We start from the raw sequence: 22,314 nt of genomic DNA on the forward strand, positions 1-22,314 counted from the left end.
TTATACGCCATACAACAGATGGTCCTTGGCAGGATATTGCAAATATTGTTAAATGCAATTTTTTTTTTATCCTTTTCATTGGGGTTTTGATTAAATCCGTTAAACGGGTACTTGACAGAGCCTAAAATAAGTAAAGACACAGATTTCACAAGAAATATAATTACAGAAAATTAGGCTTGCGCTTGATAAATAAAGGGACCCATTGCTTGGTAGTGATTCATCAAACGCTCAAGCATATCATCATTTGCTCCCAAGTCACATGAAAATCTGCAGGAGGAGTTTTATAGATGCTAAGTTTGATTAACTACAACACAATAGCATAAGCGTAATTTTATCAATCAAACTATATATTTGTACAGTAATACCTTATCAATAGTTGACTGATAGACGCGGCTCCACAAGAATGTAAAGAGGCTTTCCATCAAGTCTGCGTTGTCCCTGTGATGTGAAATTGTGAACTCTTATCAAGTAGCAGCAGCAGTTTTAAACCTAAAGCCATTTTGCATAGATGTAACAGAGAGGACGCAACTACTAGCCTTACCCTCACCTCAGGCAATCCGACAACACAAGCGCATTCAACAACTTCTGCCCCCATGCGCTCTGAATAAAAACAGAAATTTCAAGGTTAAAAAAAAAAAAAAAATCAAGTTGTTTCAACGGAGCAAAGAAGGGAACATTATTGATGATGAATAAGAGAAATGGATTCACTCAGACCTACCCAAAAGTCTCACAGCTGCGGAGAGAGTGCCACCGGTAGCCACCAAATCATCAATCACCAAAGCCCGTTCCCCTGGCTCAATGGCACCAACATGCATCTCCAAACGATCAGTTCCGTACTCCAGCACATAGGCTTCCGAAATTACTTCACCTACATATTGATTCAATACAAGTTCTTTTCTTAGTTTATAATCATGAAGCGTGCAGAGGGATGGGAAAGCTCTTTGGTGTTGCGGATATGAAAAATGTACCTGGCAACTTGTTGGGTTTTCGTAAAGGCACAAACTTTGCACCAATTGCCAATGCAATTGATGGACCAAAAACGAATCCTCTAGCTTCAATTCCTACATTCACGTTTGCTAAGATAAGATACAACGATGATATTCAAACAACATAAATGATCTAGTGAACAACACAACTGGACATAAGGTGCAATTTTTTTTAGAAGGACCAGTTGACCAGATTGTGTTTTGTTACAATGGTACGCTGGTACTTACATCGCCCAGTACATTGTGACTCGTTCGAACAATACCCATTAATTTTATTTCAAATACAAGTATATATGAAGCCATGAAAGTAACACTCACATGCATGATGCATGTCATATTTTCTTCTTTTTTTTTTTTTCATTTTTAGATTGTCAAGAGGAAGGCCTGGCCACGTTTTGATATGATCATACATGAACAACAATAACGCTGACACATGCATGCTTTGTATGTTATTGAAGACAAAAAAAAGGGAAAATTTGTCATTCTTTCTAAAACGAGCAAGAAACAGAAATTTTTAGGAATTAAAAAAAGGTAAATTTTTTAAAACGTCAATATATAGTTTTCAAGTAAAAGTGAAAAAAAATCCCAAAAAAACAAAAGTGATTGACAAGATCAAAGCACAGAATGAGAAAAGGTAAATAAGACCAAAAACTGTCCTTTTATACATATATAGATATTTATCCTGCTAGTAATTCCTCTGATTTCTTCATTCTTCTTTATCTACTACAACAGATGAAACAAGACAAAAGAAATGCTTCTCAAACTTTGAGTTAAAAAATAAAAAATAAAGAGAGAGAGAGAGAGAGAGAGGGAGACAGAGAGAGATGAAACAAATAAAAATGGGGGGGGGGGGGGAAATAAAAATTTTAAAAAGAAAATGAGTGAGAAACAAAACAATAAAAAATAACAATACTAAAGAGTACCAGCAACAACAGAAATGCCCATGTCTCTGTAGCGATCGACAAATATGTCCACGGTGTCTTTAAACGCCTTGTGATCCAACAGCAACGTCGTTATATCTTGAAACATTATCCCTGCAGCCCACCAAATTTGAAAAAAGAAAAATGACCATGAAGAAAACACAAAACAGAAAAACAAAAAAAAAAAAAAGAAAAGGAAACCTGGTATTGGGAAGTCAGGCACCACACGGATTGCTTTAGAAATGCCCTGTAGCCTCGGGTCTCCTCTGAGTCCATTCTCTGCTGCAAACATATTTCGTTTCTCCAAGACACTTTGATTGATCTACCTATCTATTTCTCTATTTCTTTAACTGGGTTTGTGTCTCTTTTAACATTTGCTTTCTAAGTTCTGTTCTTTCCCTCCTAAATCACACCAAAGGATCATAATATATCCGTCTCTCTGTTTCTTTCTGAATGCAATGGGAGAAGGTGAGCGTATTAAATACCCAATATTTTGTCTATTTATGTTGGCCCCCAGCCAAAGCAATGCTTGTGAGAGTGACAATGTTTTCCCTCACTTGTTCTTCGGGCGCGTGCGTTCAACCTATTCTTACAACTCAGTCCTTATCCTCACCAAGCCCTTTTAAGAGGGGCTATTGTTTAATTACTTAGTATTTTTCATCTAGGAACAAGGTTGTATCTTTCCAATCCAAATCCTTATCACCATGATCATGACATTTTAGTCATCGTTTAATTATCATTATTATGACTAGGATACAAAATTTCAACATACCTTAACAATAGGGTTGTGTTAAATGTATTGATGTTGATTTTACAATAGAATATTATTCACATGACAACGATATTTAGTTTGTTAAAATGATGTTAGGGTGTGTTCATAAACATAATAAGAACAATACTCAAGTCTCAATTATGGTGTGGACGGAGTAATCAACCGGAGAACTTTACCACTAAACTTAAATAATTAACCAATTGATTGACATGACATATCATATATATATATATATATATATTGCAATATTAACACATATATAATAGATAAAAATGTCAACTAACCTCTAACAAGTGACCATTAATTATACGTGACACATCAGTTAAAATGTTATAACTATATAAGTGTAACAAATGTAAACGTAAATAGATTATCTTCGTTATGTTTTACAAAACTAGTTCAACCACTGTGTGATTTTTTTTTTTTTTAAGTACTTGATATTGAAAAAGAAAAGTCAAAAATTGCACATGAAATTCATAAATCCATGCTATGACCCCATGAATGGCTATTTCATTTAGGATACATACAGTTATTGGATAATTTATATAATGTAACATCAATTTTTATATATATATATATATATATATCACTATTTGGTTCGTTAGTAATAATGTACGAATAATATTTGACTGGTTTTTGTATTCTTATATACAAATTATCAGTCATCCACGTGCATTTAACAGAAGAAAAACCTTGGAAGAATACTTTTTTCCATTCTCTTCCCAAATCATCAGTGGCTGTAGCAGAAATAGGATTATCGTAACCATCATTAATACATATGTACGATCCCAGTCCACAGAAGGAAATGACAAACTATGGTTACTAAAACTGGGTCAACCCCAAGTACACGCGCCAAAGGAGTGAGAGTACGACAATCACGCAGCTTCGCTCTGTGAAGTGTATCTAGCCTGTGAAACCTACGTTTCCACAATCTATAAAGGAAGATTCTATGTTGCAGAACCCCATCGTCGTATTAAAAGCAGCAGTTTCATTTTGTTTTCCCCTCATTAAACAAAACTTGAACACACAAAACGGTAATCAATGCAGATCGAACGGCTCTGATCCAACAGCTGGTTCCCATTTCCCGTAATCCTGTGGCTTTACCCACTGTTACTTTACTCTTTTGTCGAACCCGAGGCGAGCCCCGGAGGGTAACTTCGTCCGTTCACATTAAATTGACGGCTGCTGATTGGCAGAGAATCATGTTAGCAGAAGATTTTAAGATTTTGTTGGTGGTCCCAAGGATTTAGTGTGGTCCAATCCAACATCACTACAAGCAGGCGACCTTCCGGTTTTTTTTTTTTTTTTTTTAATTTAAAAAAAAAAACCAAACCGAATCTGATCAAACTTAAAAGCTTATCTTGATCGTGTGGCACGATCGACGGCCGGCTTTAAAAAACCGGAGGCTTTGGTGTGGGTCTCCAGAAAACGACATCCATCAACTGCGCTATTACGCTGCCACGTGCATTGATTGGTGATCTGTTCATTTGTCTTTTACTGCATAAACCATATATTATTTCTTTATTGTTGTGGACCCCGACGTGGATACGCTTACGTCATCATATAAAGCCAATCGATGCTTTCCTTCTTCTCAACCACTGGCGTTGGGACCATTCTCCTCCTCCTGCTCTTTGTTTAGAAACCTTATTCGTGTCTGTCTATTTATAAATCTAAGATCTTAATACAATATCTTACGCAAAATCACCACCAATAATCATAAATTCTCATATGGCTAACAAATATCTGACTTTTAGTATACATAAATTAAAAAATCTATATATATATATTTTTTTTAAATTGGCTTATCTTCTAGTTTCGTTCATATCGATGTCATAACACTGAGATTATGATGTAATTATTAACTTCGCCCCAAAAAAAAAAAAAAAAACCTTTGAGGTTGAGGGCTTTGCGTTAAAATGAAAATCGACGGGGAAAATGTGTGTTAGACGCGCGGTCTTAGCACGTGGAGCCGCACTTTTCATACGGGGCCCCACAAAAATAAAGATGGACGTACGCGATCACTGTTCATGCGCACGCGTGTGTCCTCCGATAAACATTATAACATGATCATTAAGACTTAGATAGACCACCTCTCACATCTGAGAGATTACAATATATCCCATGTCCCATCCTTTTTAAGTTTCGTACGGGGCGCTCGACGGCCCAGATCAGTACCCGTACACCAGCGTTGAATCTCGACCGCCCGCTCTAATGTAATCACAAGATCATGCGTGATCTTCACTTTTATTGGGCAATCAAAGTCAAAGGCATGTTTTCAAGAGTTGTGATCATATGTGCTCCAGCGCATCACGCAATGCAAGGGGACCCCACCGCAAGAAGAGCGTGATTTGTTGTTATTTATTGTTAGATGGGCCAATACCAAATGACTCCCCTACATTTTTGTTTTCTCAATTTATTACCCATTCATGTCGTCTGGTTATATCAAATTGAGGACAAATGTTAAATTACAACCGGCTGTAATTTAGGGGGCTCCCAAATTAAAATAGGTTCTTATTTAGTAACCAATTCATTATGGCATCTCAAATGAGCGTCTTATGTAGCATTGAAAATTAAATATCACAATATAAGGAGTATATAATCTAAACGATAAAGGAATGATTGCTACGACAAGTGTTCAAATTAAATTTAATTTTTTATAGTGACGTTGAAATATACAAAGGTAAACTGTTATGAAATTTGACATTAGAAAAAATTTTTTATTAAGTTGTATGATAGATATAATGTACGAGCCAAGACACAGATGACTTTAGGATTAGCTATATACATACATAATTTGCTTATATGAAATGATAGCTCATAAATTTAATAAAGTTGCTGTTAGTAATTCAAGTTGTAACTTGGTTGGAAGAAATTCAACTAGATGTTAGAACTTCACTAGTTGATTAATGAACCTACAAATTTACATTTCCTTAAAAAAGAAAGAAACATTGTTTAACAAGAGGAGAGGTAAAAAAAATAGAATAGGGAAAGAAAGAAATTAAGTTGTTTTGTAGGCTAAAGGATCTATTTGATACAAAATGGAAAAAAAGTATGTTCTTTCGTGAAATTCAATTATAAAATTTAAATGGAATCGGATGTTAGTATCTCATTACATTAAATTTCATTAGGTATGACCTCATACGATCCAAGTTATGACGAGCTAGGCTTATTTCAGTCGTACCTAATCTCAACAGCTCAACTAAATCTTTATCTAAAAACTTCACTAATCATACTAACCATTGCAAAGCTACTTCGCCTGTTATTTTCACTAATTATATCAATTTTATCCATTGAATATTATAATCGATTCATTAATGATTTAAGTGGGCTTAGCCTATAAGATTGTGTATACTTTTTAAATTGTTTTTTTGTGGTTTCATATGTACATAGAAGACCAAGTGATCTGTTGTTTAGTCTGCCTTTTGATGCTTAAAAAATCATGTGGGGCAATGTGAATACACTTTTTTTGGGAGATTAATTGTGTGAATGTTGGATGATTGCATCAATATATTTTATGAAAAGTGAAATAAGAGAACATCAGATTCACATGATTTGACATCAATGCCCGTTGTTTAGTGAACTTCGTTCATCTATTTATCTAATTTTGAATTCCGAACTAGTTTATTTAGATGAGATGCAGCTGTATATATTCAATCCAATAGAAATCTATTGTATGAAAAGATTTATTTTATTTATAAGTCTACGCGACTCTCCTTTATTAGTTAATAAAAGATGCGAGTTAAATAACTCAATGATCCTCTCTTTTAGACGAAATCACTCTGCCTAAAGAGTAACATTGAAGAACCCCACTCTTTTGTCCAATACACCAGAATTTTACTGTCATTATGTTTTTTAGTTACAAGGAATTTATTATGTACCATTATTGTTGAGTTTAAGAAATATTTAACTGAAAAACTAACCTGTTAGGTAAATAAACCTATCCTACTAGCTTAAGAAATTTTCTGCCTTTCTTTCGTTTAAAGACACCCTTTTGAACAAAGATTTTGTGGAATATTTTATTGTGTTCGGATTTGGCCGTTTGGCGATCCAACTTGGACTTTCCTGTGTGCTGTCGGATAAATTAGATGCCGAGTTTTTGGAAGAGCATGAGCTAAAAGCGCACGCCCATTGCACTTTAAAGAAATAGCGTATACAATGTTTTTGTTTCCATTTTCAGTAGCTTTATTAGGCCATTTATATAAAGCTGGTAGCTAAGAGAAAGAGATAAGAGGTCATTTTCTTTCTTTTTTTTTCAGGAGCTATGGTCTAATTATGTCATTGAGCAATAAAGTAAATAATGCTACACATTGATGGCTAATCAAAATGAGTCTTGATGGATTGATTGAACATTTTGATTTGGGATTTTGTAAAAGGAGAGGCTCCATTGTGATGGGCTTTCTTAATTTGTTTATTATAATAGACTGGGCCTCTATGATAGATCCAAATCAACTTGCCTACTTGATTTTTTAATTTTTTCCCCCCATAATTAGGCTTGCCGCTAGCAAACTATGCATGTGAGTTGCGACTTCTTGTGAGACGGAGAGAAGTTTGATAGTCACTTCACCATCCTAAAAAGTAAAAAGAGGAAAAAAAAAAAAGGTGAGTTACATTATTTTGCAGTTGTAGAAAGTCGCCTAATGAGGAAAAAAAAGTGATAAAATCATCATTCAAAAGATATGAATGGATGAGATATGCCATGCCCACAGTTCTTTTTCTTTATCAATCTTCATGCGGACGTAACTGTCAGTCTGTCACCCACTAGATAAGTCTAATCATATGTTGTTCTATTAATTCGCAATCAACTCTTTAAATTTTTCGAGGTTATAATGGGAATTTTATTTTACGTTCTAATTTTTGTTTAATTATGTTCTAATTTTTATAAATATATATACGGGTTGACAGATTGGGTTGGGTTGGGTTGATAAAATAAACGGGTTGAGTTGGGTTAAAAATTTTTAACCCAACCCAACCTGTCAACCCGTATATATATTTATAAATTATTCTATAAATTTTGATATTTAATATAAAAAATAAAAAATATAAATATAAAAACTTTGAAATGTTGGATTTTTTCTAAGGATCTTAATATTTGTATTTTTTTAGTTTATTTATTTTTGTTCACTATTTAATTAGACTATAACAATAGATTTTTTCAAAAGCTCAATTCAATCAACCCAACCCAACCGGTCAACCCGCATATATATATAAATTATTATATACATTTTGATATTTCATATAAAAATTAAAAAATATAAATATAAAAACTGTGAAATGTTGGATTTGTTCTAAAGATTTTAACATTTGCATTTTTTAGTTTTTTAATTAATTTATTTATTTTTGTTTACTATTTAATTAAAATATAAAAATGAATTTTTTCAAAAGTCCAACCCAATCAACTCAATCAACCTAACCCAACCCGACCCAACTCGCAAACCTACAGATTGGGTTGAGATATGCAATGGGTTGGGTCAGGTTGAAAATTTTCAACCCGGGTTGGGTCGGGTTGATATTCAACCCGACCCGTGCCCACCCCTAAGTCAAAGACAGTGAAACCTTACTTTGTGGAGTCGTGGTGTAAGTTATAGAGCATGATGTATGCACCGTGTTTAGTATTTGCTATTTTTTTTTATTTGTAATCCCAAGATTAGTTATATTTAAAATCTAATGTCATTCAATAAAAAAGGTCATGAGTATTATTAATTTGGCAACTTGTAAGTTGTATTATATTTTTGAGTAACTAATATTTATTTTGAAGGCCCGAGTGTCTTGAAATTAACCCCATTTATAATTTATTTTCATATTTTATTTGATTTCTTATTACAAATATTTATGTTTGATCACGCTTAGAATGACAACGGGTTAAAACATATCGAATTCTTAAAATTAAATTACAAAAGTGAATTTTTTTGAATATTATCTAATTGATCTTTTGAGTTATGTAAATAATCTCGACCTCAACCTAAATGAAACCAGTCATGCGGAAAATTCTTCTATCTATACTTAGAAGAGCCTATCATGTCATCCTATATTCATTCCCATCTCATTTGCTCAATTTAAGCATTTATACTTTTTTTTAATATTATTTTTCTTAAAACAAACAGTTAAAAAAATTAGATATATAAAGACCCGATCTAATGCGTCTTGCTGGCATAAGACGATACACGTGGTGAATTTTGATGGGCAGAACCATGCATGCCCGCAACATAATTCCACTAATAATGCCTCAACTCACCTATTATTATTACACAACATAACATCCACGATGGGGCGCACTTGATTGAGATTTCAATTATACCCGTGTCTGAATTATCAACATTGGCATCGCCACGGACCCGCCAATTTGGGGGCATTTTCTTATCCAAACATTATCCGCGGCGCAACAACTACACGTGTCAGGCCACTAGTTACTAGTACTCATCGACGACGTTTCAATCAAAATAGCCTTTAAAACAAAACGATCGTATCACCGGGTCAGGCAATCTGTATCTACGGACTACATTCCCGTGTCCGTGACTCCACTGTATGAACGAACACCTAGCCAGTAAATCCTCAAATTCAGTTCTAGGACAGGCGGCGCAATCCCATTCGTCAGTAAATCTCCCTGCAGTGTTATCAAAAGTAGCAGATCATCTATAATCCTGATACCCACTGCTTAGTCCTTGGAGATTTTAAGTCTATCCGTAGTGTAAACATCAAATCGCCAAAGAAATGACAGGTGCGAGGCGCACGTTAGCCTTCCTTTTCTCCCTCCATTACGATGATTCCCTTCTGGTTGCTCGTTCTCTGCGAAAGACACCAAAGCTGCCATCGTGGAATCAGAAGGATAGAAAGTTGAAACGTGATTAGTAAGTTAACTAACAAGGGATTGATTAATGACTATTGAGAGCTGGAATGCGATCAAGGTATAAAGCATGGCATTTTCGGCCCGTTTTTCCTCCAATCATCTTCATCTCAACCCTAACCCTAAGGTTTGCAATTTCAATTATCTTCCTATTTAATTTTATTTATTTTCTGATAAAAAAATTTGGGGTTTGGTCTCAATTGATGCAATTGATATAAAGAAATGATTTTTTTTGGAATTGGGAACCTTTTTTTTTTGGTTTTATTTTGGTACTCAAATTAATTTACATGTGTATTACAGTTTACGAGCATGATGTTGGTTCTTGAAATATTTGATGAATGATTGATGATTGGATTTGGTGGCATAAAATTAGTTTTTTTTTTTTTTAAAAAAAAAAAAATCAGTCTTGTTATTGAGATAACGTTTGGAGCAATTGTGCTTGGTGAAGGTCCATTGGAAGCACAAACTACCGGGGCGTTACGTGACAAGTGGAAAAAGACGAGTACGGTCTTTGGGGCTTGTTAGAGCAGTGTTGCCCGATGGGAAGAAATCGAGTGTTAATGGCTATGGGTTGGGAGAACCTGCGAGGATTCTTCTTGAGAGATTGTTTGCACAGACGCAGAAATTGGAAGAACGAATGAGCAGAGATTCTGGCGTGGGTAAAGATGTTCAGTTTGGGTTAAATCTCGAGATTTTGGAATCTGATCTTCAGGCTGTGCTGGCTGCCTTGAAGAAGAAGGAAGAGGATTTAGAAGATGCGGAAAGGAGGGTTTGTTTGGAGCATAGTGAATTGAACCGTGCGAAGGAGGAGTTGCTGCGGCGAGAGAGAGAAATTGATGTTGCTTGTTCTAGGCATGAAAAGCTAGAGGAGGAGCTAGGTCAGTCTAATCTCAAGTTAGTTTCTCAAGCCAGGCACATAGAAGATTTGAAACTTCGGCTCAAGGAGAGAGATCAGGAGATTGCTGCTATGCAGTCTGCACTGTCTTTGAAAGAACTAGAACTTGAGAAAATGAGAAGTGAATTGTTGAAGAAGAGTGAGGAAGCTGCCAAAATTGATTCTGAACTCAAATCTAAAGCTCAGATGCTCAATGAAGCTAATGAAGTTGTTAAGAAACAGGAAACTGAGATTCAAAGTCTCCGGAAAGTCATTCAAGAGAAAGAAGAAGAGCTAGAAGCTTCTGTGGCTTTGAGGAAAGTTGAAGAAGAGAAGCTTAAGGTTGTAGAGGCCAATTTGGAAAAGAGGACTATGGAGTGGTTATTGTCTCAGGATGCACTGAAGAAATTGGCAGAGGAAGCGTCTAGACGCATGGAGGAAACTAATGATACTTTGGAAGATTTTAGAAGAGTGAAGAAGCTTCTTTCTGATGTAAGGTCCGAGCTGGTTTCTTCTCAGAAGTCTCTGGCTTCGTCCAGAAAGCAAATGGAAGAACAAGAGCACTTGTTAGGGAAGCAACTTGTGGAACTAGAAGAGCAGAAGAAAAGTCTGACATCTTACATGACTAGTCTGAAAGATGCTCAAGTGGAAGTTGAGAGTGAGAGAGTGAAGCTAAGAGTTACAGAAGCTCGAAACAAGGAGCTTGAACGGGACTTGTCCATGGAGAAGGAGCTGGTGGAAGAGTTACAGAATGAGCTGAACAAAGAAAAATATTCTCTGCAGCAAGCAATCGATGAAGTGTCTTCACTCCAAGAGGAGCTGGGGAGGAAGAATACCGAATTTGGAGAAACAGAGAATCTTCTTAGGGTCAAAGAGTCTGATTTGGTGGAGGCTAAGCTAGAAATCCAAAATTTGAAATCCAAGCAAGCTTCTCTTCAGCTTATCTTGGAAGAAAAAGATTTTGAACTTTCAAATGCAAGGCAGATGTTAGAGGAACTAAACAACGAGGTTAGAGAGTTAAAGATGATCATGAGCAGCAGAGAAGAACAGCTTGTTCAAGCTATGGATACGCTGCAGGAGAAAGATGAACATGTCTTAATATTACAAAACGAGTTGGATGGCACAAAACTAAAAGTCTCTGAAGCTGAAACTGTAGTTGAACAAATTGTTGATCTCACGCACAAACTGGTTATCTCCAATAAGAATGATGAGTCTAGTACATCAATGCCAACTGATGACATGGGCCTTGAATTAATGCAGCAGGGATTGGATAAAGGAAATGATAATTTTAGGTTGCAAACAAAACAGCTTGAAATAGAGCTCAAGTTTGCCAGGGAAAATTTAAGAATGAAAGAAATGGAGGTTCTAGCTGCGAAGAGAGCCCTCACAGTCAAAGATGAGGAGCTCAAAACTGTTCTTGGTAGATTAGATGCCAAGGAGAAAGAACTAAAAAAATTGGAGGAAACGGTTGAAGATGCTAATGATTTGAGGAAGCTCTATGCTTTAGCACAAGAGAGATTTGGGGAGAAAAGTGTTGGAGACTTGGCCATTGAACGGCTACAACTTGAGGCTGCTCAACTAGAAGTTGAAGCTGCTACTAGTGCTCTCCAGAAACTCACTGAAATGAGTGGAGAACTTCTGAATAAAGCTAGCCTGAGTATTGAGACTGATACCGATAACACTATCTTCCCAGAAAGCAGATTTGATCCTAGGATAAGCGTGATTGAAAACAATGAATGCTTGACAGAAGTGGGATCGGAAGTTGCACGGCTTTCAGTTCTGACGGAACAACTGGTTAAAGAGGCTGGGATTGTTGATGGTCAGATTAGTTAGTCAATAGATTTTGTATATACTTATATCTGACTGAGTTGTTTACTAAATCAGCCGATTGTTGTAGTTCAAACTATATTGGCATACGATACCAAATGTTCTTTGTTGCATGTGTTTTACTATAGGGAAATTAACACTATAATGCCTTTGTTTTGGCACATGATCATGCAACCACCGCAAAATTTTAATATATTCTCTGCATCGTCTTTTTTTTTTTTTGTTATAATTTGTATCAATCAATTATTTGGCACTAATGTCGTTAAAGAATTTAAACAAAATGATAATTTTATCTTTAAATGTATTAAAAAATAAAAAATTTATAATTACAAAAATATACTTAAATATAATAAAACGAATAAAATTATTCCAACATATTTCATATTCTAATAAAGCAAACAAAGCATTCTATAACATAGATCAAATAAACAGCATTTGTAATGCAAAAAATCATTCAAAAGTAATAACTTTTTTATGCATTTTACCTGGAACCGAATAACCCCAAAATATTCCACGACTTCCTCACATCAAACTAATACTCCATTAGTACTTCATTTCGAATTGTTTGCATAAAATGCTTCTTGACAATAGGAAAAATGATAGATTATTCGGTACAAAACAGTAGGTTGAAGGTGCGTTAGGGAGAACTGCAAAGGCGGGTGCATGAAGGATTTGTTTAGTGGCTACTGTTGATACGGAATTTAATGACTAGTACCACCTCGATGGGGCTTAGAGTCTCCAAATGGGAAAAGTTGGATCCCTCGAAGACAAGGATGAAGGTTGTCAGGTGAGAAGTCAGGAACACTTAAAGATGGGAAATAAGGGGATCTCGATCTAAGTCTTGAACAAGTCAATAAATGCTAAGCCAAGAAAGCTGAAATATCGGGACAATGCTTATCACCAAAAAAGAATCACCGGAGCACCATGAAAATGGGTAAGAAAGTTAGCAACCAGGCCACTATATGACCCAAGAATAGGGAAATGACACCCACTCCATGGATCATGCCCCATTTTATTTCTATGAAAGTATTTTTCAAGAAGAAAGGAAAAAAAAAAACAAGATATGGACACTTGAGTGAATTAAAAACTCTTTGAATTCAACTCCAAAAAGCATTCTACTGACTTAATGACACGACTGTCTCAACCTATATGGCTATATGTTGGTCTGAGACGAATCACGTAATCATTCTAATATCTAGAAACTCATGACATAAACTGAAATTCATGAATAATAGAACTGCCCTTAGTCCTCTAACATAATCATGTAATAACATATATGCCTCGTTCGAAAATATATTCAAAAGTTTCACAGTTCATGTCTCATTATACATACTTATACTACAAATATATACATAAAAACATAAGGAACATAAACGAGCTCGAACTGTAAGTCATTTAGCAATGCATCTTGTGGCCCAACCTCAATTGATTAGAAACTGATCTGCATGAAATCTTGCGTAAACCTAAGAGAAATGAGATAAATAGAAAAATTGTGAGCTTGCAGCTCAGTGAATAAATATAAGTATACATATAAAAATATAATAAAGTAATGCACTAGTGCTTATAAATAATCATGCAACATAACTCCGCACTAAATATAATATATCAGCAAACATGGAAAATCATACATACATACGTGATAAAATTGCACCAAATAGTACTTAGGAGAAATAACTCTCAATATTCACTGAGATCATAATCGCATGAGCAAAGTGGAGGAAAACCTCTTAATACCCAGCAGAATTTAACTACATCACGCGGGTAGAGTAACTAACTCTCAAATACGCATGCGCAAAGCTTAGAGAGAAGGGTACACATATGATAACTAGCAATCACAACTCATGACTCAATCAAACATATAATTATAACATGATATTAAATCACACTATTAAACATAACTGCTTCACATAATACATAATAGTAATAATAATATTCATTCATGGATCCTATTTTACTTGGATTTGTTTGGGCTCTTGCGGATTTTTGAATTCTCAAATTTCTCATAAAATACATGGTTCAAAATTTAATTATTAGAACTGATAAAAAAAACTTATACATGCAATAGAAATTAAATAATAACTGCTTAAATTTCATAAATCTATTAGCTAATAACTAACTTAATATAGATATAACTTCCCAAATTTATTTTCTGTAATATTTCCCTGAATTAAACTTCTTTTTCACTCTCAGCTTTTTTATTTTCTTTTTCTCTTTTTCCTCACTCTCGGCTTCCCTCTTTTCTTTTATTTTATTTTCTTCTTTTATTTCTCTTCTCTTTTCTCCTCCACTTTCCTACTTCTCTTCCATTTTCCTTTGTTTGCTCTTAGTCCTCCTATTGATCAATGAAGCAGCTATCAAAATTTTGCATTTTATATAGCCATCGAATAATCACTGAATCCAAGCAAGCAGCCCTCAATTTTTAAATATATATATACACCGCTTGAAGGAAGAAAGTGAAGCATGCAGCTGGCTGCTTCCAATTACATGGCAGGTGTGCTACACTTAAGCATCAGAGTGGGAAGGCCGGAAATGGTGATTTCCGACCCCATTTAACCTTTTTCTTTACTTGTTGCACTTGATTTGACCCCAGACAGGTAAAAATCAGGCATTAACAGCTACTGTGATATGTAGACCACTTCAATGATACATGCTTACTTTATTCTCCATTAAAATCACTGTTTTAATTTGTCAAACCTTTTTGGTCAATAGACTATGCCTTCTAAAATGACAAACTTACCCTTTGATGTTCGTAAATTTTTAACGATATTAGTGTGAAATTGGTTAACTAATATAAATAAATTAATAAAAAATCACGAGAAATAACATGTTAAAATTTTATGATAATTAGATGAATTTATGAGAAAACAGAGGTGATATAGAGATAATTTTTCTTTACTACACGTTTGCTTTAACTTGATGAGGAAATTTATTATTAAGAAATTCATTACTTAATAATGGATATTGCTGTTTGCAGTAAGCTAAAGATCATTTTTGTTTTGAAATCAATCATCATGGTGCAATGGTGCTATCTCTTGAAATTACGGTAACGCTCTCTGCTGTTCTGTCTCTGTGCTTTAGTATAAATGCAGGCAGATTCATTTTGATAAATTTCTGCAACGATGGCACAAAAGGAACAAAGAGACTTGGCCGTTGGTCAATTCTTCCATAATTTGAATCTGCACTGACTCAACGTTTCCGCATCAAGCACTGCTCAAATGCAGCGACATGCTACCAAGGTTGTTTTGTCTTCATAATGACCTCATCTGTCCATATAACATATTCATGAGCTAAGATCCAAACTTCGCCTTGGAAATTCATTGCAGAGAGCATATATGTACAGCTTTAAGAGATTCCTCAACACACCCCCATCTGTTTGTTTGAAATGTGTAAACAAACCATTTTGCAGTAGTACCAATTCGTACTGCAACTTTAACAGATACAATTACTAAAGCCCTATGCAAGCACAAATTTGCCAAGAGTTAATATGTACATATTTCAGCAAACTTGATCTAGCTTTGTGCAGATGAACATAGTCTAAATCTACCGACCAGCAGCGGCACTAGTGCCTTTGGAAAGCATATTTGCCATAGATGGAGGAAGCCATGCAGGGTTGCCAGCAACCTGGCCATCAACATGTTGACCATCCTTTTGAATTACACTGCTCTGTAGCTTCTTCGCCTTTGCTCCCCTCAATTTCCTTCCGACAGAAAAACCCATTTGCATGGCCGTGAAAAGACCCAATGCAATGAAAAGTGGTCTGACAGCCCAATGAAGATCCTCAAGATGTTGATATTTTTTCACCATGCCTGGACAAGTATTAAAAGTAACCACTTCCACTTCAGCTGGGTCAGCCAAGAAACTGCTGCATTGCTCTCCAAAAGTCAGTCTTCCTGGAAACCTGACAATGAGGCATCCATTTGGCACGACCATGCAAATCCTCCCAGTAGCCCAAACCCCTTCCCTTTTACGAGGCCATTCAAATTGAGGGCTAACAACATTAGCTTTCAGCCTCACGAACTGGCCAACACAGTAAGATTCAGCCATCTGTAGCTCTGAAAAATGTCCCTTCCAGAGGGTCTCCAAACCTAAGAATCCAACAGCCACACTTCCATCACGCTGAATGGAATGAAGAATACCCACAGGTGAATGCCTTCTGTCTTCCTCCTTTAAGCGTACCCAATCCCCAGCTGCTAAGCCAAATGTGACACGCTCCAGTGCTGAAACATGTACTCTCAAGGGGTCATGGATACCATGAACCCTCACCAAAACAAAACTTTCTCCTTCTGTATTGTGTTCTACACCCACCACCCTTCCTTCTGGGACATCCATATTTTCAGGTTTGAAAGAGTTAGGTGGCTTTCTGGAACGTACCACGTCATCAACTTTCAAGTCCTCCTTTGAAAGGAACCATTCCGTATAACCACTGCTAGATTTGTCAGGCAGGATTCTGCTCCCATGACCTGTCCAGCCTCCATCACTGTGAACAGAATTCTGTGAGCTGCAAGAGTGTTTTGGAATAAATGACAAAAGAAAGATGAGTAAAGAACATAAAACCTTCTAGTCCACAAACTGAAATAAATAACAAGCAGTTAAAGGTATAACTATTTTAAGAATAAATATGTTGTGTTATCTATGAAAAAATGTTCTTATCATCTACCTCTTAAAGACACGAAGTATGTCAGTCATTAAAGGGCGACTCCTTAAGTCATATTCAAAGCAACCAAGAAGAACGTTCTCAACCGCAGGAGGAAGGCCACTTGGAATAGGTGGTATTTCTTGTCTTCTAACAACTGCATCATAAATTTCATCAACCGACCTACCACACCGAGGCTGAACACCAGTCAACATCTCAATAATGCTGCATGCAAATCCCCACGAATCAGTTTCAAAAGAAATTGGACCTCTGACTTCTGGTTGCCACTGTTCTGGGGCCATGTAATTAGGTGTTCCAAGCCTACGAGGCAAATCTGAGCTTGGCAATGGAATTCCAAGCAATAAATGAGGAATGCCAACATCTCCCAGAACTGCTCGGTCTGCTTCATTGAGAATAAAGTTAAAAGGCTTAAGGTTTAGAACTAGAATTCCTTTTGAGTGCAGCTGCAAAATTCCCTGAGCCAAATCGATTGCATACCTGTAAACATTAAAACACACTCAAAACCAAATTCTATTTGCTGTGTTATATACTTAGAAACAAAAGAACATCTCGTCCAAATTCAGAATCAGAGAACCTGAAAACGTTTGACAGAGAGAGCTTCCCTCCTTTAAGTTGGGCCATTCTATCACCAACTGATCCCTCATAGAATTTCATAATGATGGATATCTGCAAGACAGAACAAAAAGTGTACCTCAGCAATGTAAAGGTCAGATGAGCAAACCTTGTACTAAATCAAATAAATAAAAATCACTAACTTTTCCATTGATAACTGAAATCCCCTGCAGCCAGCAAATACCTTCTACTCCTTGACACTTCAAAAATAAATCATTCAACCTTTCCAACAGAACCCTCATGCGATCCTCTTTAACGGGATGCAATATCTTGACAGCCACTTCATGATACTCATCACAATCCTCAGTTGACAGATAATGGGTAGCTAACCAAACTTCACCAAAGGGGCCCCTCCCTATTCTGTGTCTGAGTTTCAGTGCTGACGGTTTAATCCATGCATTAGTATCATTTGATGTGGCAACAGCAGTCCTAAGGTGATCCGAATCATCAAAAACCTCATACTCAAAATCAGCAGGTTGCCCAGCAGCAACTTTTCCAGCCATTCCTTCCAGAGAAAAGTGAAAAAAAAAAAAACCAATAACAAAATAGATAAGTCTAGCAGTAGAGGTCATTTCTAACAAACCCAACATCATAAATTACTAAAAGCAAACAAACACCATTGAGCGGCAAAGACCATAGCTCTTCTTGATTAAAAAACTGTAATACTAATCTTAGACAAAGCTTGTAAACTATACCATCAAAGAATCCAAAAAGACCATAGCTCTTCTTGATTAAAAAACTGTAATACTAACCTTAGACAAAGCTTGTAAACTATACCATCAAAGAATCCAAAAAGAGAATAGTGTTTTGACACAGAGCTCTTGCCATGTACTGTTCTTTTAATTATGAGTGATGATACAACCACAAACTCTTGTATAAACTTATCTTGTACAAGAGTTTGTGGCTATATCATTACTCTTTAATTATTAGATAAAAGTAAACCACTGATCACAGACAAGCGAAATTTGATCCTCAAATGCATAAGAGGTTTTACTAGTTAGAACCAACTAGCACCCGAGTTTCCAATACGTTTCTATTCTTCAGTTTTAGAGGAAAACTAGGCTCGGTTTCTCATTCTCTCTAAGTCTAAAACTCAATTTTCAAGAATCCAATATATCCACAATCAAACTATTTGATCTCTTCGTATTTGCACGACGACAAGAATTAAACATGAAGCACCAACGCATATCACATAATCAAAGATTCAAAATCATAAATCTTAGTAACCAAATAACATAGAATAGTTTGAAAAAAAAAAAAAAACAGTAGCAAAGCCCCGTAAATAGTTCAATTCTTGAAGATAACATATAGGAAAAGAAAAAAAAAAGAATCTGAATATTCCAATTCTCTTCGCGATCGCATTATAACAATAAATTAATTAAAACAAGCTCAAGTGGGGCCGGCCTACAGTTTATTCCTGAACAAATTCAACATCATCAATCATCGTCGAATTTCGTTTCTATTTTTCACAAATAACAAATAAATAACCAAGAACGTGAGAGAGAAAGAAAACACGTACTAAAATTGAGAGTGAATCAATAGACACGAAGAGAGTATATACAGAAATCAGAATCCAGAGTGAACTATAAGAACTAAAAAGCTTTGAAGTTCATGAGCGCCTGCGAAAACAGAAAATGATCGGAATCAGAAACAGAGTATTTTTATTTTATAATTGGTTTGAGGAAAATGAAATGACACGAGACAGCGAGACGCTTTCCACTTACAAATTACATGGAAATTTCAAACGAAGAATGAGTGTGACTGGGAGAGAGTGATTATTAGTTTTTTTCTGTACGGCGGTGTTTGAAAGTCCTAAATGGGCTGCACAGGATTTAATATCTAGGCCATGGGCTTTTCTGTAGGCCCGTTTAGAATTTTGTATGTTGCCACTTATCATTCATGGTCGCTAAATAACATGTAAAGGTTAAGAAAAGGAATAAATAAATACAGTCAATTTTTATTAAGTTGGGAGCTACTGGCTGGTTGGAGCGGAAAACTCCTTTTTTTTTTTAAATAGTTTGAGGGTGTGTTTGGGAGTGATGTGCTATAACTTTTAAACTGCAGCTGCTGTGAACTAAAAGTTACAGTTTTAGAATAGAAGTTGAGAAAAAAAATTGACTAAGCTACCAAAGCCCAGCTACAAGTGTTACCAAACACTTTAGTAGCCACACTCCCAAACGAGCTATGAGTCCACTATGTGTAATATATATACATAATTTCTATTTGATGAATTCTTGTCATGCATGCATTTACTCTTATACAATTATATGAACAAAACATGAATGTATTTGATGGATTACTGTGGCACATTTTTTACTTTTACTCAATTAATGAGTAAAACACGAGTGTCTCAATATCTGAGTCCCAATTTGAGTTTCAAGTGGCATAACATTTATTCATTGAATGATGGTTAAATAATTTTACAAGTTACAAAATTTATCACCCAATAAATGAGTGACACATAATATTAGGACTCAAATATCGAAATCCCTATTATTATTATTATTATTATTATTGATTCATAAAAGAATGAAAGCAATAATATTTGGTCCATAATTATGACCTAATACCTTTGAGAAATGTTATCATGTGGCTTCAAAGTTCAGAAAACAATCGCCGAGTTTCGGCTTCCTAATACAACATTATTTTGGGCTGACAGCAGCCAATCATGGGCTAAATTATCACATTGCGTGATCTACTGGCGGGTGGCGACTGCTAGCAAAAATTGAATTGCTTGAAAGCACATCAAGTTATTGATTTGTGTCTTGCGTCGTTACTTCGGTGAAAGTTGCACCAAATCTCTATCCACATGAATCCATAATATGTTCTTGTATGTTAGCCCATGAATTTAATTGATTGGTTTTGAAAAAAAAACTAGATGAAAACCGATTAACTTCTTTTATAAAAATGATCATTCAAAGCTACCAAATCAAAAACTTCATCTCATTGCAATCAGTATCATCATTAAACTTTGATTTGAAGGATGAAGAAGGATTACTTGAATGGCCAGACCTGCTTTCACAAGGACTAGATAGAATTCGAGCCCTCACAACTTCACAAGGGCAATTCTCACATGCAAGTTGCACTGAATATAGATTAATAGATAACTTAGGAAACAAAATTACAAAACATTTGATTAGAACCACCAGCACTCACACTGTTAGTCCACTTGCTTCTTTCTGTCTTATTTTCCAAAACAACAATTACATCATTTTTTGTTCAGGAAACCAATCAACATTGCACATAATAAGGACTGGAGTAGTTTAAGGTCATAATTGATTTCAAGCTCAGATTCAACTGATACGCATTTACATATTCAGTTAACACTCCTCTCTCCTGCAGATTCAATGAAGAAACAGCCCCCATTCCTCAGGACCCATAGATACAACTTCAGCCACAAAATCTTCACGCATACATGTTGTGATTCTACTTAATTTTGAAAAGTCTAAAGCAAGCAGCTAATATTAAGCAGGCACCAATCCACTAATACTAGATAGTTAGTGCTTCCATTCTATACCAATTGCGAATTAGGGCAAGATAATCCCAGCACCAAAAATACATAGTAAGTATTCTCATCCAGAATGATTGTAACTGTTGTGATTCTACTTAATTGTAAAAGCACACAACAAAATCAAAATGCAAAGGAGCTAATGTTTTGCATTTGCAAAGACCCATATTCAATTTCACAATTTTAAATTAGGTCACAAAAATATATATAAGTGAAGGAGGTATTACAATTACATTCTGTCATTTCATAAACACAAAATCAACAACACAATTTTTTTTTTAAAAAAAGTTATTGAACAGGAAGGACCTTCCTGACAATCTCTTCACTGAGAGCAGCAATCTGAGAGTCAAGAGACTTAATGGTATCCTCCTTTTGCCTCTCCAAATTAGCCAAAGCTTCCTGAAGCTCAGCCTCAATTTTCTTCCTCCCCACAGCAAGCTTCTGCTCAACTTCCAACTGAGTCTCCTTCTTCATCTTAGTCAAGGCCGCCGATATCTCCGCTCTGGCAGCCCTCATGACGGCAGCAGCTTGCTCTTCTAGCTGCTTCACTTCCTCGGAAGTGTCCTTGACGCTGTTGAGCTTTTCCTTGATAGCATTGTCCCTCTCGTCCATGAAGTTCCCGAGGGGAGAGTAGTAAATCTTGTCCAACGCGAACATCAGAACCAAGAACTCAACCATGATAATGGGCAAGGTTAGGTTGAAATCGAAGAGTGCTGCCTTTTCGATTTCAGCTGCCAGAGACGGAGGGGAAAATGCTAGCGACGTGACGGCCACAGCGGAGAGTGATTTGAGAGCGGAGGAGGAGAGTTTAAGCAACTTTTGTGGGATTTTGATTTGGGGGATTTGGATTCTGGGTTTTGGTGATTGAGAAGTAATGGGCAGTGGAGAGAGTGGCTTGGCATTGGAGGATGCCACGATCATGCTAGCCATGGCAGATTGAAATTTTACTAGTTTTGCGTTTGCGTTTGCTGAAAATGCTTTTGTTTTTGAGTGAAATGGTGAAGGAGAGAAATTTTTTGTGAAGAAGAGGATTTATCTTCTCATCTCATTCTTTGCCACACAAAATGATGAGGCTGAGATGGACGGATCATAGAAGGAGAGGAACAGTCTGAGCGCAAGTGTTAGTGTTTCGCACGTGTGAAGCGTGTGATATTTCTCATATTGGGCCAGTTCCGGAATCCTGAGAGCCCAAATAATTTTCAAACAGAGAGTAATCAAGTGAAATCTCAACTCCACTTCCTTAATTAATTTACTTGCAATTAAAAAAACACGAGATATCCGAGTCTTTATCATTTTTCGGAAATTTCAGTCGCTTACTTC

General features: G+C 35.9%; 4 protein-coding genes across 7 annotated transcripts; 1 reads left to right on the forward strand and 3 right to left on the reverse strand.

Moving 5' to 3' along the window:
- Positions 1 to 45: 45 nt before the first annotated feature.
- On the reverse strand, positions 46 to 2,376 carry LOC102627676 (adenine phosphoribosyltransferase 5). 2 transcript variants are annotated; one of them, XM_006483322.4, is made up of 7 exons: positions 2,108 to 2,376; positions 1,910 to 2,020; positions 969 to 1,061; positions 719 to 868; positions 542 to 600; positions 366 to 438; positions 46 to 267 (listed from the first exon to the last, which is right to left on the reverse strand). In XM_006483322.4, exons 1-6 carry the CDS (start codon positions 2,196 to 2,198, stop codon positions 370 to 372), a joined length of 573 nt encoding a protein of 190 aa, XP_006483385.1. In that variant the 5' UTR covers positions 2,199 to 2,376; the 3' UTR covers positions 46 to 267; positions 366 to 369. The 2 variants fall into 2 exon arrangements, with proteins under 2 accessions (XP_006483385.1, XP_006483386.1); XM_006483323.4 differs by having other exon boundaries at positions 548 to 600; positions 2,108 to 2,375.
- A 6,775-nt stretch (positions 2,377 to 9,151) lies between these two features.
- Positions 9,152 to 12,386, forward strand: LOC102627377 (uncharacterized). Its single transcript, XM_006483321.4, has 2 exons — positions 9,152 to 9,646; positions 9,968 to 12,386. The coding sequence occupies exons 1-2, from the start codon at positions 9,590 to 9,592 to the stop codon at positions 12,224 to 12,226; spliced, it is 2,316 nt and encodes a 771-aa protein (XP_006483384.1). The 5' UTR covers positions 9,152 to 9,589; the 3' UTR covers positions 12,227 to 12,386.
- A 3,122-nt stretch (positions 12,387 to 15,508) lies between these two features.
- On the reverse strand, positions 15,509 to 19,256 carry LOC102626713 (uncharacterized). Of its 3 annotated transcripts, XM_006483319.4 has the most exons (6): positions 19,211 to 19,256; positions 19,006 to 19,105; positions 17,630 to 17,991; positions 17,449 to 17,540; positions 16,878 to 17,351; positions 15,509 to 16,718 (listed from the first exon to the last, which is right to left on the reverse strand). In XM_006483319.4, exons 3-6 carry the CDS (start codon positions 17,987 to 17,989, stop codon positions 15,761 to 15,763), a joined length of 1,884 nt encoding a protein of 627 aa, XP_006483382.1. In that variant the 5' UTR covers positions 17,990 to 17,991; positions 19,006 to 19,105; positions 19,211 to 19,256; the 3' UTR covers positions 15,509 to 15,760. The 3 variants fall into 3 exon arrangements, with proteins under 3 accessions (XP_006483382.1, XP_006483383.1, XP_006483381.1); XM_006483320.4 differs by lacking the exon at positions 19,211 to 19,256 and having other exon boundaries at positions 15,509 to 16,697; positions 19,006 to 19,194; XM_006483318.4 differs by lacking the exon at positions 19,211 to 19,256 and having other exon boundaries at positions 19,006 to 19,193.
- Positions 19,257 to 21,160: 1,904 nt separating this feature from the next.
- LOC102626417 (ATP synthase subunit b', chloroplastic) lies at positions 21,161 to 22,068 on the reverse strand. The gene has a single exon (XM_006483317.4). It carries the CDS (start codon positions 21,922 to 21,924, stop codon positions 21,283 to 21,285), a length of 642 nt encoding a protein of 213 aa, XP_006483380.1. The 5' UTR covers positions 21,925 to 22,068; the 3' UTR covers positions 21,161 to 21,282.
- Positions 22,069 to 22,314: the final 246 nt, after the last annotated feature.

Source organism: Citrus sinensis, chromosome 1, assembly GCF_022201045.2.
Source record: "Citrus sinensis cultivar Valencia sweet orange chromosome 1, DVS_A1.0, whole genome shotgun sequence".
In the NCBI taxonomy this organism is placed as follows: domain Eukaryota; kingdom Viridiplantae; phylum Streptophyta; class Magnoliopsida; order Sapindales; family Rutaceae; genus Citrus; species Citrus sinensis.

Excerpts from the sequence above, each read along its gene's own strand:
- LOC102626713 (XM_006483319.4), bottom strand. The coding sequence starts at position 17,989 with ATGGCTGGAAAAGTTGCTGCTGGGCAACCTGCTGATTTTGAGTATGAG. Across the intron at positions 17,541-17,629 it reads TTTCAGTTATCAATGGAAAA|ATATCCATCATTATGAAATT; the intron begins GTTAGTGATTTT and ends TCTGTCTTGCAG. Across the intron at positions 16,719-16,877 it reads ATACTTCGTGTCTTTAAGAG|CTCACAGAATTCTGTTCACA; the intron begins GTAGATGATAAG and ends ACACTCTTGCAG.
- LOC102626417 (XM_006483317.4), bottom strand. The coding sequence starts at position 21,924 with ATGGCTAGCATGATCGTGGCATCCTCCAATGCCAAGCCACTCTCTCCA.
- LOC102627377 (XM_006483321.4), top strand. The coding sequence starts at position 9,590 with ATGGCATTTTCGGCCCGTTTTTCCTCCAATCATCTTCATCTCAACCCT. Across the intron at positions 9,647-9,967 it reads ATCTCAACCCTAACCCTAAG|GTCCATTGGAAGCACAAACT; the intron begins GTTTGCAATTTC and ends TGCTTGGTGAAG.
- LOC102627676 (XM_006483322.4), bottom strand. The coding sequence starts at position 2,198 with ATGTTTGCAGCAGAGAATGGACTCAGAGGAGACCCGAGGCTACAGGGC. Across the intron at positions 1,062-1,909 it reads GGGCATTTCTGTTGTTGCTG|GAATTGAAGCTAGAGGATTC; the intron begins GTACTCTTTAGT and ends ACGTGAATGTAG. Across the intron at positions 869-968 it reads AAAACCCAACAAGTTGCCAG|GTGAAGTAATTTCGGAAGCC; the intron begins GTACATTTTTCA and ends ATCAATATGTAG.